Raw genomic sequence first — 22,393 nt, forward strand, 5'->3', positions numbered from 1 at the left:
TGGTTTGACATGAAAATGACTTTTAGTTTTTGAGTTATGATGAAAATACTCCGAGAAGGTCTTGGTGAAATTGTACGGTGACAACATTCTCTGTTTCATGTTATTGCGTCTTTTTCACACGTCTCTGTTTTAAATTGGTCTTTGGTATAAACATGAAAGTTGTTGATAATTGTGATATCTTTCTAGTATCCTTGGTTTGACATGGAAATATGTTATGTATAATTTATTATGTTTTTACAAAATTGCATGATGAATTGTTGATGTTTGAATACGATGTTATATGATGAATTGTTGATGTTTGAATATAATATTAACGATGATATGTGAAGTTGTTATAAGATGATTTAATGTTGTTACTGATGATATATATAATCGTATATGCATTATGTGAATTATAAGTGATGTTTTGAGACGATGATTACATTTTGATATTGTTATATCTTGAGATTATTGTTGTGGTGCCATGTTGTTGTTTACTATTGATTAAAGCTGCATGTGTCGATCTAAGATGTGAGATGTTGATCCAAATTATTGGAGTCATATAAGACGTTCATGTTGTCTAAGTTGTAAGATGTTGAATCCATGCATGCTCATTTAAAGACGAGGGCTCATGCCCTAGGAGCTTTTGCTCAATAGCGACTAGGGCTCATGCCCTAGGAGTATATTTATGCTCAAAAGTGACGAGGGCTCATGCCCTAGAATGGTACCACATGCATGAGTAAAATGATAGAGTTGCATAGTCGAGTTAAGTTGCATTGTCGAGTCAAGTTGTTAAGTTGATTTATGAAGTTGATATTGATGTTGATTATGAAGTTGATTATGATGATGATAATGATGTTACATGACCATTGTTATGATATGTTGATGATGTTTATGTTGTTAAATATAATTGTTGAATTATATGCTTAACATTATTGTTTGTGAATCTCACCCCTTCTGCTTGAAAATGTTGCTCTTCGTATGAGTAACTTGCAGGTGATCGAGAATAAGTAGCTGTTGATTTCTGTCGTGAGTGGCTATCTCTCACTGTGTCTTTAGGTGCTCTGATATGTAACGGGATGTGAACTTTTGTGGCTATTTTCTATTCCTTACGTACTGCTTACGATTTTACATGACTATGATTCAGTTTTTTGGATTATTACGAGATGTTTTGATGAGGCTTCGTGACAAGACTAATTATGTTGTTGAATTAAAATCCGCTACGAAGTTTTTGAATATTTATGTTGACCAATTTATGAAGGATGAATTGTTATTTATTCCATTTATGATTTTTAAGAAGTGTGACATTCCGTTTATGTTGAATGACTCTGATTTATATGTGAAATTTTTATGTTGGGGAAAACGGGGTGTTACAGGGGAGATTTGGCATCATGTTGGGATGAAATTGACAAAATGTTGAAAAACCAATTCAGTGAGATACAAGGGAGTTTTGGGAGAGCATAACCGTCATGGTTCACAAATGCAGAAAAAACAAATTATTCTTAGAGTTGGAGGGGTATGTCTCTAAGGCTGCTTTGGGTTTCATCTATGAAGAATTTGAAAGCTCTAGGAGATTCAGCTTTGCTAAAGAAGATTGTGGTTGTGTGAAAATGACAACGTTTGGGTTGCCTTGTGCTTGTATTATTGCTGAGAAGAGAAAGAAAAAATTGTCTATTCTTTTGGATGAAATACACCCTCATTGGCGAAGGTTAAGTGTAATTGGAGAAGAGGTTGATGCCAATTTTTCCGTTATGGAGGAATGAAACGTCATTCAAAAACGTGCTAGGAGGGCCCCTTACAAGATGAAACTCTTCATCAAAGAAAAGTTGTGTGACCTAGGATTTTCGGAGGACACAATGTTGAAGCCACCTCCAAGAAAAGTGGCCACCAAGGGAGCACCTAAAAGGGTGAAGTCTACACCGAAAATGAGGTCCACGGGTCGAATCCCCTCTAGGTGGGATATTGACACTCAAAGCTCACATGCCAAGAGTAATGTTCCAAAGAGTAAAGGTTCACGTCTTGGCACTTGTTCCAGCTCACAAGCTTCGACTCCTACTTCGAAACCAAAACCTTATTTGCAAATACCATACATTTCACAAATTCCACATCTCATGAGACCTTACGTTGATGACATTGTGAATGTTAGAGGGGATGGTAATTGTGGTTTCCGGGTCGTAGCTAGGCACATGGGATTGAGTGAGGAAGACCATGGTTTGGTTCGTCATGCACTTATTAATGAGTTGAAAAATCATAAGGGTGACTACTTGCCGATATATGCTACCGAGAGCCATTACAAACTTATCCTGGATGGTTTACACCCTCCAACAAGTAAAAGTGGTATTGCGCCTCCAGAGAAGTGGTTGACCACTCCGGATATGGGTCACATTATTGCTAGTTGCTACAATAGAGCGGTTGTTCTATTGAATTTGCCTGAAATGGGTGGTTCATGTGAGACATATTTTCCAATCCGGAGTGTTCCACCACTTAAGCCACATTCCAACATAATGTGCCTTTGCTTAATTTCGGACCACTTTCTTCATGTGAAGTTGAAAGAAAATTGTCCGCTGCCACCTCCTTGTAAGTAGTGGATGACTCACAAGATTGGTGAGGCGGAGCAATGACTTTTTGAGTTTTTGGATAAACAAGTCGCCTTCGATGAGCTCATGTCTAAGGAGCCAAAGCTGCCAAAGAAACCAACAAATAAGCACAATCATATTACTTGTGACACTCCAACTCCGAAAAAACCAAAGCAAGATTTTGAAGTCATGGATGAAGACGAAGATTATGCATTATCACTAGTCTAGTTAGATAGGTTATGACACTTTTGGGTCGGTCGGTGTTCGTCCTATTTTTTGGTGGTATCACACCCGACATATTTTTTGGTGGCCGATTGTGTAATTTGAATATTTATGGCCAATATGTAACTAATATTATATATTATATAAATATATGAAATGAATTATTTTTTTGGTGGCCAGTTATGTCACACTAATTATTGCTCGCATTGCTTTGTCTCTAATTATTCACACCGTCCTATTTTTTAATGAATTTGTGTTTATGTAATTTAACGATGAATTTCTGTAATTTTGACCGTTTATGTGAGATTATGTAATTTAATAAATTTATGGACAAGTTGGTGTAATTTGGATCGTTTACGTGTCATTACGTGTGTTTAAGTGATTACTGGTCATTACCAGCGAATTTGTGAAATTTGGACAGTTTGGATCGTTATGTGTGATTATGTGATTGCAAGAAAAACAATGTTTGTGTGTAATTTTGTTCGATTATGTCGTATTATCCGATAATCTTGTTAAACTGGCGTAATTCGGTTAAGTTATGGATGTGACGTGATTATGGGTCAATTTTCACTTTTCAATTACCTGTTCAGTACTGCACTTCAGTAATTGCAGATTCTGCTTTCTGCTATGAACATGAGTTAACTCACGCTGGAACAAACGACAACGTGAGTTAACTCACGTTGCAATTAACACAAGCGCATGTTAAGTCACGCAACGTGTGTTAACTTACGTTGTCATTTGTACTAGCATGAGTTAACATGCGTGGGGCTATACTCGTCTTTTTACTTGGGAATGAGCGAAACAGTTTGGGTAAAGGGCAGAATTCGCTAGATATCGCTATTCTAGTCATGTTCCTTTATTTCTGGTGAAGCCTCTTCATTTTCTCCCAATTTGCTTCTTAGACATGTGCTCTCGATGTATCGTAAATTGAAACATTTGACTTTTTTAAAAAATAATTACATATTTTGAAATGATTAAAAAATGTTCCGATGACACTTGTTAACAACGAAACCCTAATTTTAAAATAAAGTTCCTTTTCTCTAAAATCTAACACCAAAACATACACTTAATTTAATCACAGACCCTTTGGTGCAACATTCTAACGACGATGACCTATTTAAAGTCTGCAGCCTTCATTTTTCTATCTGATGTGCAATATATAACTCACAGTTGCACACAACATTATTCATGATCTATGATAGTTCGACTCATCAATTGAAGACACTACTTGTTCATTCTCGACGAATATTCATCACTTAAATATTTTTTGGGCGTTAATATGGACCAAATTTAAAAGTCAACCACCATGCATGTAATTAAGTAAAGGACAAAATTTAAGTATATTTTCGTAAATGCCTTTTGCATGGTTCTTCACATAAATTATTTATAACTACCAATAAATTTTTAAATTAACAATCTTCTCAAAGTTTTTTATAATCATAAAAAGTAAATATTATATGAAAAACGATACGAAATCACCTAAAGCAAGGCATCAAAATTTTGTCCTCAAGTAAAAGACGAGAAAGCAACCAAAAGTTGACATTTAAAAGACACTGGTAACTTGCAAGTTTACCTTATTAGAACTTTTTTACCAACACTGTCTTAGTTCTTCTCATTGATCAATTTTGTTTTCTTGTTGCATATAATAGTTTCTTGTACATAGTTTCTTAATTTAAATTATTCCATGTTAACGTACAATGATTAAATTTCCAATTTATAATCTGTTTGTTCTCAAACTTTTATTTCACATAATCAAGAAAAATATGATAAAATGACATGAGTCTCCTCCATCGTAACTAGCTAGAGGTCTCATGAAATTTATGTTGGTGGTACACAAAATAGATTCACAACAAGTATTAACATTAAAATATATATATATATATATATATATATATATATATATATATATATATATAGGGATTTGCTAGAACACACCCACTAGTTTTTATGTGGGAGTGTTTTAGCAAGCTACACCTTAAGGTGTATTTAACTACTTTTTAGTTATAACTTGCTAAAACACACCTTCTAAAAAATAAGTGGGTGTATCCTAGCAAATGCCTATAGGAGTTGCTAACATACACCCACTTATTTTTTAAAAGGTGTGTTTTAGCAACATTCACCTTAGGGTGTATTTAACAACTTTTTAGTTATATCTTTGCTAAAACACACCTTAATAAAAACTAGTGGGTGTATCCTAGCAAACCCCATATATATATAACCCCAATAAAAGCAAGTATTTGGGGCACTATGACCTGCATTGAAAAGAGGGAGCAATTTTACTATAAATCAACAATCCAAACCAATGAGATCGAAGAGTTTACAGAGATAGAAGAGCTGATTAGAGCACACAAGGAATTGACTTTGTGATGCTTCGTATGTAGTTCAAGGACCATTCATTTTTTTGTTGATTATTGGTTGTCATGAAGAAACTTGAGATCAATAATGAACAAGAAGAGAAAGAAATGAAAAATAAACTTGTTGATTATTATGAAAGCGACATTAACATTCTCTAACTTGCTTTGTTGAGCTGGATAACTAACTATCTTGAGCTCTTGATAAGTTATTTGGGAGAATGTTGCTATTACTTGTTCAACAAGCTATCTGAATGTTGCTTAGTATTAACACAATCAATCAAAAACTTCAATGTTGTTCTAAATGTTCTGAACTTTCTACTTTTTAAAAACTTCGGAAATTTTACATTTTAAAAAAATTCGGATATAAAGATGTTCTGAATTTTCAATGTTTTGAAAAACTTGTGTCATAAATTGTTTACACTTGAAAAAATTTGTACAGCCAGAGTGGCTTTGCCGACGCCAACTAAAAAAAAAAAAAAGAAGTAAAAACTAGTTTCAAAGTTAAAAAATTTCACTATTTAAAAATTTCAAAATTGGATATTTTTTAAGAAGCGGAAAATCTTGAAATTAAATGTCTTCACATTTTTTATCAAAAATAAATAAGTGAAGGGTGAAATTGAAATATTGACGGGTAGGAGGCTAATGGGAGGGTATGAGATAAAATTTTGCAAGCTCTCATATGGCCTCATTTGTGAAAGAAAAAAATCGTATGGCCTTTAGATTCTTTGGGTTTATTCTTTAAGAATTTCTTTTCTCACCCTCAATGTGCCATGTGCGCCCTCCGTTTTCTAATTTTACCCCGTTTGGATTATTTTATCAAAACGCAAAACAATACGGTTCATATGATATATAATCTAATATATGCCTATATATAAGCAATGGTACGAATTTAGGGTCAATTTTTGACCCTAAATCACCCCTCTAACTCGTTTTCCTCTTTCCCTTTTATTGAAATAAGTGATTTTTACATCTATTTTGTTTTTTATTTTGTGATTTTGTCGTCTTCGTGCGACGTTAGTTTGTATGTCATCTTTGTGCGACCTTGTTTGTCTTTATTGTTTCTCTCAGGTATTAGATCGGTTCAGATTGTTAGATCAGCTTTGATCCAGTGCAGATCCAATCAATGACTTTGGCGTCATCCACGTTGCAGATCCGGAGACATGGTTATTTCGGAGATTTGAATATGGTCATATGTGTAGGCATTTGTACTTTGTCGTTTTATGCTATTAACATGGATACTTTGAGTCTGTTCACAAATTCATCCTTTTTGTTTTTAGCGAATTTGCACTATATCAATGTACTCTATCAATTTGAATGAATGAATATTATTTGTTTTTGTCAAAAAAAAAAAATCAATGGCACGAAAACTCCCTAATATATGCCCAAAAAAAAATCATCAAAACTCTCAATCCGAACCACCCAACATTTGTTTTATTTTATGAAAGATTTTTATAATGATTACTGAATTATTGAAATTGGCAATCTTTAATTAACTTGATTAGTTTTGGTTGGTCAAATTAGCTTCGGAATTAACAATAATAGAACATTTATTTTAGGTTAGAAGTCTTCGATGATAAAGTTTTTTATTTCGTTGTTGGCTAATAATCTTTTTTTGGTGGTGGAGGTTAGAAGTCTTCGATGATAAAGTTTTTTATTTCGCTGTTGGCTAATAATCTTATTTTGGCGGTGGTCCGGGTTTGAACCCCGAACCTTTGCATATTTTATGCATTGTTCATATCAATTGAGCTAAGTTCACGTGGACTGTTGGCTAATAATCTAATATGATGGACAAATATGTCAAAACGATGATTTGTCAATAAAACATGCCCACAATATCTTTATTAAGAAAAGAATTAAGAAAAGAAATAAAGCCCACAATATATTACAAGGCTTTATGGACAGGGCCATCTAATAATAATAATATTATTTCTCTATACCCTTATTTATTTCACCACCTTACTTACTTCTTTCTCTATACCCTTATTTATTTCACAATGCCTTCAATTATTTCATTTCGCCTGTGTTTGAATTTCTATATACCCTTAAATACATCACACCGTGATATTGTTCGTCTTGGGTGTAAGCCCTTCGCAATTTTGTTCTTTTTAAAAGCTGTCTCGTTTGTTTGAGGAGCGTGGATGTTTTATGTAAACTATCATTGACCTCGACTCCTAAGCGATGTGGGACTTTTAAGGTTTACAAAAACAGTTGCCGCCTAGTTGAGGCTAAACCAAAGATTCTGGGTTCGACCCCTTGTGAAGTCGCCAATGTTCCTTTCCATCCTTAAGTACATCACACCGTGTTAAGAGGTATTTTCCGATTTGGTTGTAAGCCCTTCACTTTTTTATCTTATTTAAAAGATACCTCGTTGGTTTGAAGAGTGTGGGTGTTGTATATAAACTAACTTTGGCCTCGACTCCCAAGCAACGTGGGACTTTTAAGGTGTACATAACAATACAACACCCACACTTCTCAAACAAGTGATGAGCCTTTTAAAAAGGACAAAACCGTGAAGGACTTACACCCAAAGCGAACAATACCTAAGAATGCGGTGTGGCCTACTTGAATGTTACAGAGACACACATGTACACACTTAAACTAATCTTAGACACACACTAAAACTAATCTAATATATATAGACACACACACTTAAACTAATCTTAGTTATACATTTAAACTTCTCTTGAGCGAGGCTTATGCTTTCACAATTAACATTTTCAACATTATTATCTTCAACTTTTACTACATCTACAACAATCTTATCATCTTCCTCATTCTCAAAGTTTTCAACTACCATCACATCTTCATTGCTAATTATCACATTCCCCGTACACATTACTAAGTTCATTACAACTACTCATCTTATGGATCTATCTAGGCTCTTAAGCCACTACATCTTCTTGACAATGGTGATGCCATAGTTGAGACATAAGAGGAATCGCACATACGTCCTGCAAACATACATGTAATAATTATGACTGTTACACACAATCAACAATAACACTAAGTACAAACAAAAGACTAAGATTCTACACGCAAATTTACCATCATAAAATGATTTTCATTGATATTTGCAAGGCACATGAATCAATTACTTTTTTATGGTGCACCACATATGGGAATATTTTTTTTCAAGTACCTTGTTCTGGACAGTAAAACTACCATATACTTATATTTTGCGCAATAGAAACCCATATATAACATAATCATCCATATATCCCTTAAGCCTTGTTTGAGAGTTTGGAGGAGAGGAGAATGAAGGGTTTTCAGGGGACAAAAATATAGAGGAAAATTGAAAAATCTTTCACATTTTTTAAAAGAATATTTTTTTTAGAGAGTGATAAATTAATACTTGTGATTAATATATTTTTTAATTTTAAGAATATTATAACAACATATATTGCTCAAAAAAAAAAAACAACATATATTAAATTTGAAGAGTTCACACAAACCCTCCCAAACCCCCCCAAAATCCTCCCTCCAATACAATTTTTTAGTTCCTCCAAATAAGGAGGGTTTCATATTTTGAAGTAAAACAAGCCCCGCAAAACCCCTCCTCCCAGTGTCTTCTATTTTTTCCACTTACTCTTTCCTTTTTTTTCTTCTTCCAAACCCTCATATCCCTTCCCCTCCAAACTCGCAAACAAAGTCTTAGTGATGGACTGATTCCAACAGAAGTCAAAGCCTGTATGGCCTTTTTGAATTGATTATCTATCCCATATAGTTGGAGATAACTTTAACGATCATTGTTTAGCTCTTATGTAAGATCAAAACTAATAATGGAATGAGCCTCAATAGACTGACCACAATGACCACAATCTTATATGTCCACTACATTTCCAATAAATTGATACATGAATAAAGGGATTTTGATCCTCATATCTAGATGCAAAGAGTCGACTTTCTCAAAGAAAGAATGTGATCACTTAGTTGACCATTCAAATTGATGATCTTGAGTAGAACGTTTTGTTACCCTTATTTGGTGCATCTTTAATATTGACCGTTTTTGGAGGTGATACATATAGGTTGTTTTCGGTAAAAGAAACCATTGAAACTACATTTTCATATGTACATTCATATTGTAGTAAAAAAACGATATTGGATGAGAGTTTTGAGGATTTTAGAGGGTTTATATGAATATTTAAAATTTAATATATGTTGTCATAAAATCATAACATTAAAAATATACTAATCATAAACATTAGTTTATGATTCTCTAAAAGATTGCTCTTTAAAAAAATATAAAAGATTTCCCTATTTTTCTATATATTTCTCACCCCTAAAACCCTCCAGTCTCCTCTCCTCTAAACTCCCAAACAGAACATTAGAGTCAACCACTTGATTGGCCTCTCTAAAATTATGCCTATCCCACCATTCTAGTCAGAATTAAAATGCGAGAGACCAGAGGACAACAACGATGACTCGCAGAAGGTTCATTCTCAAAAAATGAATTGCATAAGAGAATCATTTTAAAAAAATAATGTTCTTGTTACCCGTGCTACAGACCCCAACCAGGTCATCTGTTGGAAATCACCTATTTGGGATCTTAGTTTTTTTCAATAATATTTTTTAATAAAAAAAATAAAAATACACATAAAGAAAAATTAATACAATCTTTTTATGAGAAAAACTTAATAGGAACAATAATATGTCACTCTTCGGCTCTGTTTGGATTGATGGAACATAATATAGCAGAGTGGAGTGGAATTAAACAGAATGAAATGGAATGGAATGGAGCGGAACGGAATAAATATTACATCATCGTTTGTGTATTTTATGACGGAATGGAACAAACTTTCCATTCCATTGTTTGAAAAGTGGACGGAATGAAACAAATTGTGACATTTTTATTCCATTATTACACTTATATAATTGTTATGTAGAATAAAACTTATTACATTTTATTAAAATAATTAAATCTTAGATTTGTCTTCTTGTCTTTGATTTTTACACTTATTGGTGTCTTTTGAATTAAACTAGTTTAATTAAATCTTAGATTTGTCTTCTTGTCTTTGATTTTTACACTTATTGGTGTCTTTTGAATTAAACTAGTTTCTCGATGTAGAATTTATTTTTTCTGTTTTTTTTTTGTCAGGTAGCTTAGTGGCTATAATTCACCTCATAAGTGGGGTGTCCGGGGTTCGAACCCCGGCCCCTGCATATAATAATGCATTGTCCTACCAACTGAGCTATGCTCACGGGACGTTTTTTCTGTTTTTTTAATTGAAATGTAAATTAACTTTCTTGAAAATTCACATTTTAGATAGACACATAAGAAACAAGAATGCTTAGATGAACACGAAAGTAAAAAAGTAAAAAACTGGAACAAGGTACCTGTATGAACACGAAAATCAACAAGAAGAATACAAGAAATAAGACAAAGAAGAATAAATGTGAAAGAAAGGAGACAACCAATTGTTTGAGTGATGAAAAATAAAACAGGAGTAAAATAGTAATTTTTTAATTAAAGTACTTCATTTCATTGCATACACCCAGGGCCGAATGCTTGTACAACAAAGGGTAGCTATGACTACCCCAAAAAAATAAATTTTATCGAGTTAGTAGGTATATTTTTATGTTTAGCTTCCCCTAATAATATATATTTGGCTACTTCAAGTTCGATTTTAGGTGTAACAATATTTTGTCTGACTTTGGTTACTTTCAGGTGGCCACCTCATAAAATTATTGTTAGCTTCGCCGCTGCATACACCCCAAATTGGGTGGAAAGAAAAATAGAAGGATATATGGAATGGATTCCATTGTATTCCATACCATTCCATTCAATTACAAATTCAAACATGGAACATAATACTATACCACTTCATTCCATTCCACTCCATATTCCACCAATCCAAACAAAGCCAAATTCATTACAAGTTTAGACATTTACATAACGAGGGTATATCTAATTAACTAACTAACCATCACCATCTCTCGGTAATGTAGAGAGATATAACGATGTCCTTCAAGTAGTATAAGGATAAAGGATGTAATAATAAAGCAAGCCTATTTAGTAATAATCATTAGAAAATAAGTAAAATATCTAGCAACATATTCACTAGCGCCTTTTAGAATGCAAAAGCGTCTCATATGTTTTACAGCAGACCGATACTTAAAAATCATTTGAAACTTTACGATTGATCACTCTTCGTAAGTAGAAACTCATAGTAGAACACTCCCGCGGCCGTAAGAACGTGGAAGACCTTGGCAATATACCATCGGTGCCGTCAAAGTTTATTTCGAGTGATTTTCAAGTGTCGGTCTACCGTAGATCAAATGTGACATTTTTCAACCCTAGCAATGGCTTTTTACACTACTACATGTATAAGAGAATTAAGCTAGCTAGCTAGTAAGACCACAAGGATTGTCCCATTTTGTTTGGTGAAGAAAAGAACCTGCTTGATTGGTACACATTTTCTGATGGTGGTGACGAATTCGATGGTGGTTGATGATGATCAGATGAGAATTGGTGCATCTTCATATGCACAACCTCTGCTTGTGCTTGAGCTAATTGGGTTTGTAGCACATCTACTTGTTGCTGCAGAGAGGATATAGCTCCCACACATCCATACACAGGATCCCTTACTCTTGCATTTGCTTCATATACCATTGAACTAACTGCATCACTTCGTTGATGTTCTGGTAGTTCCTGCCAATTGGACCAAATAATTAGAATGTCGCTTATACATATAAACTTAAAGGTTAATATATGTTTACTCCTGTTATATTCGCGGTTTTTGGTTTACTCTCTGTAAAATAATTTGTTTAGATTTGAACCCTGTCATTTGAAGGTTCTTTGGTTTTGGATCTTTATGACATCAAATTTCAAATTTTAAGGTATTTTCGCCCCTGTAATTTGAGCGAATTCGGTTTATCCCCTACTATATCATCGATGTTGTACAGTCAAAATTCATAAAAGTCCAAAAATCAAAGAATCTTGAAATTGCAAGATTGGAATCTAGACAAAATTCATATATTAACCCTAAACTTAATTCGGTTACTATTTGAGAAGCATGTAGATTTTAATTTGAAGTCTCCAATGCATAGTCAAATAGTATATATGGGTTTGGACACACAAGGAGTATTATGCAGAAGTTTCATATTTGGATCTCTGATTCTTTCACTAGCTAATATCTCCTCCTCTTAATAAATTAACTTAAATCCACTCAAGTTAACACGATGGTGCTGGTTTGAGATCTTACGGTGCCAATTTGGGTTGACTTGTCATACAAAGCCTTGTTATGGCTTTAAATGGAGTCCCCGCAAGTGGACGGAGAGGTCAGACCCCTCAAATCAATTATAGTACTTATACCTAATGGTACCAATTTTTAAAAAATTAAAAATAAACTAGTAACTATTAACATTTACAAGAAAAATACAACTTTTTGAAATCTGTAAGTAGTTGTGGATATGGCCAGATCCCATGCATAGTCAAAAGGAGACGATAACGTAGATGCTGAAGTTGGTTATTTTTGAAAAGGGGTGATGGAATTTGTATAGAGTTGACCCAGTGACTAAATATATACTAGTAATCATAAAAAAACTTGAATTAAATATTCAAAATACAACAATCATAAAAATGTTTCAAATATCTCCAAATTATACCATATAAAATACAACCCTAAAGGGTTTGATAACAGAAAGGAGGATAACTGAGGGAGGGGAGAAAAAAAATTAAAGTGGAAAAAGAAAAAGAACCAATATATATATGTCATCATTGTATCATGCTTACAAGATAATTCTTTCTATTATAAGATTAATTTATTTATAAGATGAAATATCATTATCTGTGATATCAACATCTCTTTTGGACATATTATAAGGTGTCTCTATCAATGTAACCCTGATTCTAAAGACAAAAGGAAAAGGAAACCATATAATATACTAAAACTTTATTTTATCCCTAAAATATCATTGCAAGAGAAGTCCAAGATGAAAAGCCATGCATGCGTTGGTCATAAAGAGAGATATTGTTGAACAAATTGGTTACATATAACCACCAGTAATGATGCAGCTAACAATATCTTTTAATTTTTTTACTTTATCCTCTTAAATTCACACTTAGTGTGTTTTCATGTAGTAAAGGTAATTTATATGCACCTGATCCTTGGTCTTTTTTTTTGTGCTAAAGAATCATATATGTATATATATTATTATATTATTACTAGCTCAGTCAATACCTTAGTTGCTTTAACAAAGATAAGAGTGATCATTATATATAAGAACTGTAGGGCCAATTATCAACTGTAACTAACCACTATAACAGATCAAGTTAATATGCGAAAAACAAAATAAAGCTATCCTTTTAACTTTTCTTGAACACTTACTTTTAATTTAAAAATACAATACAATAATAGCTTATATATAAGAGATGAATATGCCATGATGAAGTTAATTAAATGATTCCACATAAATTATATGAGAGAAATTTCACATCTCAAACTTAAAATAGTTTTCTTGTTTTAACAACTCAAACTTGATATAGTTGTTTTAACAACTCAAACTTAAAATAGTTTTCTTGTTTATGAACTAGTCAAGTAAATTTACGGTATTTAATGTGTTACTAGTTTAATTCAAATTAGAGAAAACTAATTCTTTGTTGACATATTTAAACATTAAAAATATTTTGTTGGATGAGAAAAAAAAGGGTGAATGAGTATGAAAATAGTAAAAATAAGAATAAAAAAATAGTCGCGTAAATTTTGTTGAGCACGTATCCATCCCATCATTCAATTATATTCAATGTCGTTTTTTTATATATTATATTATTCTATAAAAAGTTTAAATCTTAAATTAATTTTGACTACAAAATACTTCTATCCAATAAAATTTCAGGTACCAAACATATTTTCTGAAATTAGTACACCTAATTATACCACTCATGCATATGGTTATTAATCTAGTAATTGCTCATGTAATCCTTATACCTAATTATACCCTGGTTTTGGTACAAATATTAGATTTTATTTTATGTCTCATTCAAACCCCTACAAAGTAACTTGTAAAATGCGGATTAATACTAAAGCTGGGAAAAAACATTTACGTAAGTCATAAACCTATCCAACAAGATGACACTTACAACTTTTCTTCTCTACGTTTTTTTCTTGGGTACTTTTTAATTATCTGAAATGCTAACAATACACTTTTTTAACGCCCTGATTTTTATTGGATGAAATTCAAACAAGTCTTCCTAAATCATGTACTCCCTCCGTGTTATTAAAATGTGTCATTTGAGTTGTGACTAGTTTTAAGAAACTGGCTAGTTATGTTGATTTCGATGATAAAATGAGTTTTATTTACTAAAATACTTTATTAAGTTTTTTTTTTTTGTTAGTAGACGAAATGACAATAATCATTAAAAATTGACACACAAATGTGGAGGAGCCGAAGTTCAAACCGTAGTCACATCGTCCGACCTTGTAATTTTGACATTTTTATCGGTTAAGACTTGTAGACATACTTTATTAATTTTAGTTAGTGAAATAATTAGATGAATTAATAAAAATAAATTAATTAAGGATAAATCAGTGATTTTTTTTAATGTTTTATTGAAATTATAGATGAACATTTATAATCAGATGAAAGAAGTAGGTTTCACATAAACATATTAGGAGTCATTTGACTTTCAATCAATTATTCCCTTCGTCTATATAAGATCATTTACAAATTTGTTTGTCTCTAAATATAACACAATTTACAAATTTTTAGATGCCCTAATAACTCTTTTTTTAATTATATCTCTTATTAATACTACCACTTGTCTTAGAATATGAAAAATCAACATTGAATACATTTATACATAAAAGACAATTTAGTACTACCTCCGTCTCTATATATAAGACCCTTTTGCTAAAATCACGGGAATTAAGAAAGTAGATATTTATATTAAAGTTGTTTGTAAAATCACTATTGTTTAATAACAAATGCCGACTTGGTCATAAAAAAAATTCTACCACAAAATTCTCATGAAAACGATTGGAATATCAGGTGATGATGATGATAGAGATATGAAAGATTAGGTGCATGAATTTAATTTGAACCTGTAACATTTTGTTTACATTGCTAGCCCCAAAAACCTTGTGGACACTGCCAAATTTGTGAGGTTCATCAGCTGGAAAATATGGAGCAAACACACAATCTTTAGCACATCTCCTTCTAAGAAGCTTGCATGCAGCACATGGTGACATTGTACCTTGTTTTCTACCACCATCCTTCATGTTCCTCCAATTTTTTGAAGATAACGTAGCTCAATATTTTAATTGTTAATTTTTCTTTATATTATTTGGAAGAAAAAACGAAGAAAGGAAAAAAAAAATTGAGAGAGGGGAAGTGTGGAGTTTAAGGAGGGGAATGGTGATGACTGGTGATGTTATATTTATAGAAACGTTATGTGACACCAAATCTTTTGTGGGTCCAACAAAAGAAGAGACTTTAGATTGTGTTGGACAAAAACATCCATGTTGATAAGATCTTTTACGAGTAAATAGGCAATTTCCCCCCCGAAATTGCAAGGTTTGTCAAATATCCCCCTGTAGTTAACGAAACATCAATTACCCCCCTGAAATTGCATAACGTTAATCAATTTACCCCCTCCGTTAATTTTTCTGTTAACTGTTTACGGTTATGATCAATTACCCCCCTGAAATTTTACACTTATATTCAAAATGCTCCCTGAACTTGAAAAATTTAAAAAAATTGAAAAAATTCTGGAAAAATATTAAAAAGAAATTAAAAAATTCTGGAAAAATGAAAAATCAATAAAAAAAATTGAAAAAAAAGATTAAAAAATTCTGGAAAATTGAAAAATTAATAAAAATTAATAAAAATGAAAAAAAACGGAAAAAATTTAAAAAATCTGGAAAAATTAATAAAAATAAAAAAAATCTGAAAAAATTTAAAAATTCTGGAAAAATTAAAAAAAAATCTGAAAAAATTAATAAAAATAAAAAATGATTAAAAAAATAAAATAATCTAATAAAATGAAAAATAATGAAAAAATTATGGAAAATAAAAAATATTCAAATTAGTATATATGTCGAAATTTCGTAATTCTGGAAAAAATGTATTTTTCGAAATTCCGAACTTTTGATTAGTATATATGTCGAGCTTAGGTTTTTTCAGTGTATTTTTTCCCTTATTCTCGATTTATAAATACAAAAAAAGTTTCTGGTTTATAAATACACAAAAATTCCCGGAAAAAATACTAATGAAAATTTCGAAATTTTGAAAAATACATAAAAAACCTAAGCTCGGTTTATAAATACACATATTTTTTCCCTTATTCTCGGTTTATAAATACACAAAAATTCCCGGAAAATTTTTGAGAAATACTAATGAAAATTTCAAAAAATTTTCATTAAAATTTCTTTTTTCCAGAATTTCATTTTTATTTTCGAAAATTTAAAATTTCAATAAAATTTATTTTCCAGAATTTTTATTTTCGAGAATTTCCAGAATTTCATTAAAATTTAAAATTTCGAAAATTTCATTTTTCCAGAAATTTTATTTTTTTCCAGAATTTTTTAATCTTTTTTATTTTTTTCAGAATTTTTTCATTATTTTTCATTTTATTAGATTATTTTATTTTTATTAATTTTTCCAGATTTTTTAAATTTTTTCAGATTTTTTTAATTTTTTTTAATTTTTCCAGATTTTTTTCATTTTTATTAATTTTTCAATTTTCCAGAATTTTTTAATTTTTTTTTTCAATTTTTTTTATTGATTTTTCATTTTTCCAGAATTTTTTAATTTTTTTTAATATTTTTCTAGAATTTTTTCAATTTTTTTAATTTTTCAAGTTCAGGGGCCATTTTGCACATAAATGTAAAATTTCAGGGGGGTAATTGATCATAACCGTAAACAGTTAACAGAAAAATTGACGGAGGAGGTAAATTGATTAACGTTATGCAATTTCAGGGGGGTAATTGATGTTTCGTTAACTACAGGGGGGTATTTGACAAACCTTGCAATTTCGGGGGGGAAATTGCATATTTACTCGATCTTTTACCCCACCTTACATATTATTTTTTGTCTCACAAATTTATTTTATTCAATTTTTCATTGTGATATCCTAATTAAGCTTTGATGGCTTCATAGTTTGAAATTGCTTCATTGAATTAATTTCAGGTGGTTATGATTTCGGTTCACAACATGCCAACAATACTATTCTGTTTGCAACAATAATTGATAGCTTAGAAATTGTAGTGATATTTGTACAACTATTTGTAATAACTTCTGTGATAACTCTCATTTTCACTCTTCTTATCGGTCTAAAATAATAGAGGGAGAATAAAAAAATATTGTAAGTATGAGAGAGAGGTTGTTCAAAAGTTGTCATAAAATGGATTTTCAAATATCATTTAAAAAAATTATATATATTAAATGTCCTCAGGAAAGGCAAGAATACTCTTACCAACCAGAGTAAAAGAGAGAGAAAAAACATGAATTACGTAAAAAAAATTATATCTAAAAGTGTCATGGTGTAAGCCGTACTTGGTAAAAGTATATGTCAATTAGTTAGCTTCAAGATAAATATGAGATAAAGATAAATGATCTAATTTATGCAAGACAACAAGGGTATGATTAACCAATAGAGAGCAAAGATGTGTAATATAAAACCAAATAAGAAGTTTGATGAATGCTAGTAACACTCCCTTTTGAACACTCTCTCTAACACTCATTCTTTTATTCGGTGAAATCAATGTATTTCCCACCACTGTGTGGGTTCTATTTTCAATGTACATACAATGATTGAAGACAGTAATAAAGTAAGTATTAGAGAGAGTGTTCAAAAGAGAGTGTTGCTAGAACTACTCAAGAAGTTTTCATTATATAAATTGGCAATGCTTGGTTTCCAAAAGTTGTAATAACAGGTCCCCATAACCTTCATAAATCATAACTCCTTCCCCTCTCTCCTGTCTCTTAGCTTTCAAGGTTTTTGATGATCAGAATATATGATAAGAAAGTTGGGTAAAAATATGATACGATATATTCTTGATAATATCATGTGACGTGATTAGTTTATCATATGTTAATGGATGATCAAATCCTAATTTTGAAATGATATTGTAGTTCACTGCATTCTATTTCTTTTTATTTTGACTATCAAAAGAGCCTTTAAGGTGACACTCTCTTTGTTAAACCATCATTTTAGGCCTTAAACTATCACTCTCTTCAATTTACTCCTAATTCCTAAACTATAAAAATATTCTATACATAATTTGTGAATTTAGTCCCCAAAGTATATGAAAATCCATCAATTTAATTCGTTGAAGTACAATGTTTTAAAGGAAGAACGCACAAGATGAAGAGAAGGTGCGATACTACTACAAGTGCGTAAGTAGTAAGCACAACCTGTTTTTCAGAATACGCCTTTCATTTGTTTGTTTTGCAAATTTGATTACAGAAAGGTTGAAAGATAAATTACAAGAGTTTTTCAAATGTGAATTTGAGCTTTTTATTGAATTCACTGGTTTAATCAGGTTAGTATCCTCACTTCAATGCCAATTTGGTTTATGTAGTAAGATTTTGTTTGGATTGATTTATGTGAGCTTATTTGAAAAAACTTTTATGGAAACAGTTTTGTTAAGGATTATAAAAAAGTGATTTTAATACTCAATAATTTAGAGATTTTTAAAAAATGCACAAGCTTTTATGTGTTTGTTTACTAGAACTAGAATGAGAATCACTTAAAAAAAAAACAAAAAAACTAGTTATCAGAAAATGATTTTCTGAGAAGCTACTAAAAACTACTTCTAATTTGAAGCAGTTTTTAGACTGATGAAAACTTCTAAAAGTGATTATTTTGTTTAAAAAAGGTGATATTTTTTCATGAAAAAAACCGTAACAAACAAACGTTCATAAGCTGGTTTCAGCTTATTTTCATCATTTTTACAGGATAGCTTATAGAAACGGATTAAAATTTATAAGAAAATAATTTAACCTTATAGTTTAGTATATTGTTATAGGAATAGCGTATACATAAACACTTATATTATAAAACATATACTATGAGCGCTTAATTAAACTGTTTATCTTTTTTTTTTTTTACGAGAATTAGACTGTTTATCCAAACAAGGGTAATTGTTTTTACCACCTCCTTGTTTAATGATGCTATATGTCATATTATATCATGAATGAATCAGCTGGAGTAGAGGAGCAAGCATTGGATGGCACAGTGATGATAATAGGCCTTACCTCAAACAACGGCACTTTTCAGTCAGTGTTATTCTTCAATTCAACCGTTTTTGGATATTGAATTCCTGTTATCTTATGATCTCTTGCTGATGAGGTATAAATCAAATGCACCCCTTTCTTTCTTGTTTTTACTTGGTAGCCACATCTATGTTGGAATTTGTTTGGCTCTTCTTTTAGCATTCTAAAAGAATGATTTATGACTTAACAAATCCAAGGGATACCTGATAGTGGGACCATGAATACAAAATACGTGGAGAGAATATATGGTTTTTATTCAAGAAATATGTAAGCACAAAAATTGCAGTTGACACTGTTTCCTCACCTCAGTAATTTTGTCTTAGATAATGAAAACATACATGGATGATTGGGCAAATTTGAGTCATACTATTAAGCAGAGAGGACTCCTCTTGGTTCATATTGGCCATATTTTACCCTTAGTGTGCTTGATATGATTAGAATATGCAGAACAATATCACTTTAGCCCTTCTTTCCACTCTCCTAGCATGTTACTTTTAAGGCATATTATTGTATAAATAATACCCAACTTCAACAATCACCAAGTTTTATCCCTTTAAGCGGCGTCAGCTACATAGATCAAACTTCAATTTACCTTTTTCTTTTGTAATGAGAAATCAATCTGTACTGATAGATAAAAAATATTTAAAGATCATTGAACCATTTGTCACCTTTGACAATTAGCAAATAGGAAATGATCAAATTTCATAATTTCAAATAGTGCTGTTACTTTACCACTTTGACGTTACCACCTTTTAGAGCATAGCATTAAGCATAACCATCTTTTCTTAACCCTCTCTCTGAACATGGTAGGTTTGTTATAGAATATATAACCATCTTGATTCCTGCGAGACGAGTTGTGTAAATTTAATCATCAAAAGATGATTTACACCTATTGATCACATCACACATAAAGATGTAGGTTTGAGTCTGAAATATATGGCCATCTTATTTCTGACATGAAGCTATCTTTTGGACAGATAACTGATGGGGAAAGACTTTCACTTGCTTTATGGTTCAGTCGTGATGGTTCTCATGATGAAGATACGAAACTTGTTTCTCTTCTTTCACAACACCTATTACATAAGAACATGGCTGGTTCATGCCTACCCTTTCCTGCATCCAGTAATATGTATTGGTTTTCTCAGGATCAAGCTTCCAATGACCAGTTTGGTTTTAATATTTGTTGGGCCAGACTGCATGTTCTCGGATATGACATATATATTTCTCAAGACAGTAGCTCCGGCTCTGATGTCTCTGAATTAATGGCAAAGCCAGTGCGCTTGGCGAGAGGAAGTGAGTTGCTAGACCATGAATTTGTCAACATTTTGCACGCGCTTCTGGTATTTTAAGGAACGGTATGCAAATTATATTTTCTGTTAAAATTTAAAGATCAAGTGACCATGATTTTTTTTTTCTCTCTCACCGTTTACAAAAATAGGATTCAAGGTACTGAGTTTGAATCCTCTCTGGGACGGTTGAGAAAATGGCCATTATTGTCACTAATTATTAAAAAAAATTCTCCCTTTCCCTGAGTTTTTTTTTTTTTTTTTTATAGAAAAAAATAGGGTTCAGAATGAAACCGGCTAGAATTGTTGTTTTCTCAATGGAGACAATCCTCTACAATACGTTTATTTTTCTTTTTCTTTTTCAGGGTTGGTAAAAGAATGAATTCGCTAAGATTAATGGAAAGAGTAGTAGATTTAGTTACTAAAAGGCATATATGTGTGTAGAACACTCGACTCGGGTCACACATCAACATTTGTTGAAATTCTTTCTATTTAATGTACGGACTATGGAGCATGCTTTCTAGTTGGGTCATTCGTAAACCAATAATATCCAAACCAGAGTGACCGAACCAAAAATCAAATAATCTTTTTCCCCACTGGGTTGGATAAGTTTTCAGCTCATTTGTTGAAAATCAATCTAGACCAAAAAACATTTCCCCCCAGTTGATTGGATATACAAAGATCTCTGCTATTTCTCTGATTCATGTTCTTTGATTGCAGGTCGTCCAATTTTATTGTTGGAAAGGTTCTGCCTTGCAGACCAACATGTCAAATATATATTCCAAGGTAGTAAAACTGTTTTCTTTTTTTTTTTTTAAAAGAAAGGTAGTAAAACTGTTGGATGTGCAAAGGGAGAAGATCAGCGGTATAAATTCTTTACTTCTGAATGATGTTAATTTCACATCCAGAACTTTCTGTAGAAGGCCTTCCTATTCGGAAGAAAATGGACGCATTTACTTTAATTGGACTGGAATTGTTTCGGCTATTGCTGCTTGGGAAGATTATGCGTTGAAGTTAAGCAAGAAAATTCATTTACAGTTGCCTTACTGGAGAATGCAAGAATCTTTATATAATGTACAAATAGATGCATAGTATCTATATCAACAAGCAAACTCCTTTTTGAAGCTTTTCTTTAACAGCATTATTCAAGTCAGAGTGCTTTCGGCCAATTTAAGACCATGCTGCTTGAGGGAGAGATGGGGAGTGCAAGTGTGCAACTTAAGGTTTCCCAAGATTTATCATGAATTAAAGGGTTCTTAACACTAGATAAATAAGCAATGCCTTTGTTTCTCTAATTCCTGTAGCACGAATTTAGGTGCAATATTACAGCTACTGCAATCTCAGTACTCTGGACTTTTCCTCAGACTCCCTTGTCTTCTGCTTTTCGTGACAAATAGTACATTTTGAAGTACACCAAATTTTCAGAACAACGATGAGGTTGATTTTATTGTTAACCCATTTACAAGATACGGTTACCTCTCTTTGTCAAAAATGTGATCCTAGCAATGGCCATGTCCATTGATGTATGCGTCAACATTGCTTGACTGGACCTATAGTGATGAAACTGGTTAGAAATTGTAAAATTGTCATTTATTGACAACAATAATATGAGTCAATGGCAAATCTTAGTTGTGACAGGGAGGGGCTCTGGCCACCCCGAAAACCTTCCTTTTCTTATTAGATTTTAGGTACATGTATACATTGTATTATATATATACATTATGTTTGCTTAATTGCAATGAATATTTGCGGTGGTGAAGTA

At 31.8% G+C, this 22,393-nt stretch overlaps 3 protein-coding genes across 4 annotated transcripts; 2 read left to right on the forward strand and 1 right to left on the reverse strand.

The window, feature by feature from the left end:
- Positions 1-1,781: 1,781 nt before the first annotated feature.
- Positions 1,782-2,564, forward strand: LOC146949045 (uncharacterized). The gene has a single exon (XM_085748474.1). The coding sequence runs from the start codon at positions 1,782-1,784 to the stop codon at positions 2,562-2,564; it is 783 nt and encodes a 260-aa protein (XP_085604600.1).
- Positions 2,565-7,836: 5,272 nt separating this feature from the next.
- Positions 7,837-15,486, reverse strand: LOC146949046 (LOB domain-containing protein 4-like). Of its 2 annotated transcripts, XM_085745153.1 has the most exons (3): positions 15,172-15,486; positions 11,527-11,780; positions 7,837-8,082 (listed from the first exon to the last, which is right to left on the reverse strand). In XM_085745153.1, the coding sequence occupies exons 1-3, from the start codon at positions 15,346-15,348 to the stop codon at positions 8,022-8,024; spliced, it is 492 nt and encodes a 163-aa protein (XP_085601279.1). In that variant the 5' UTR covers positions 15,349-15,486; the 3' UTR covers positions 7,837-8,021. The 2 variants fall into 2 exon arrangements, with proteins under 2 accessions (XP_085601279.1, XP_085601280.1); XM_085745154.1 differs by lacking the exon at positions 7,837-8,082 and having other exon boundaries at positions 10,566-11,780; positions 15,172-15,485.
- A 2,391-nt stretch (positions 15,487-17,877) lies between these two features.
- On the forward strand, positions 17,878-22,390 carry LOC146949047 (uncharacterized). The gene is made up of 5 exons (XM_085748475.1): positions 17,878-17,993; positions 18,421-18,612; positions 19,276-19,416; positions 20,265-20,688; positions 21,346-22,390. The coding sequence occupies exons 1-5, from the start codon at positions 17,878-17,880 to the stop codon at positions 21,721-21,723; spliced, it is 1,251 nt and encodes a 416-aa protein (XP_085604601.1). The 3' UTR covers positions 21,724-22,390.
- The last annotated feature ends 3 nt before the right edge of the window (positions 22,391-22,393 follow it).

This window comes from Medicago sativa, chromosome 2, assembly GCF_051527215.1.
Source record: "Medicago sativa cultivar Bolivia chromosome 2, Bolivia_mono, whole genome shotgun sequence".
Lineage (NCBI taxonomy): Eukaryota > Viridiplantae > Streptophyta > Magnoliopsida > Fabales > Fabaceae > Medicago > Medicago sativa.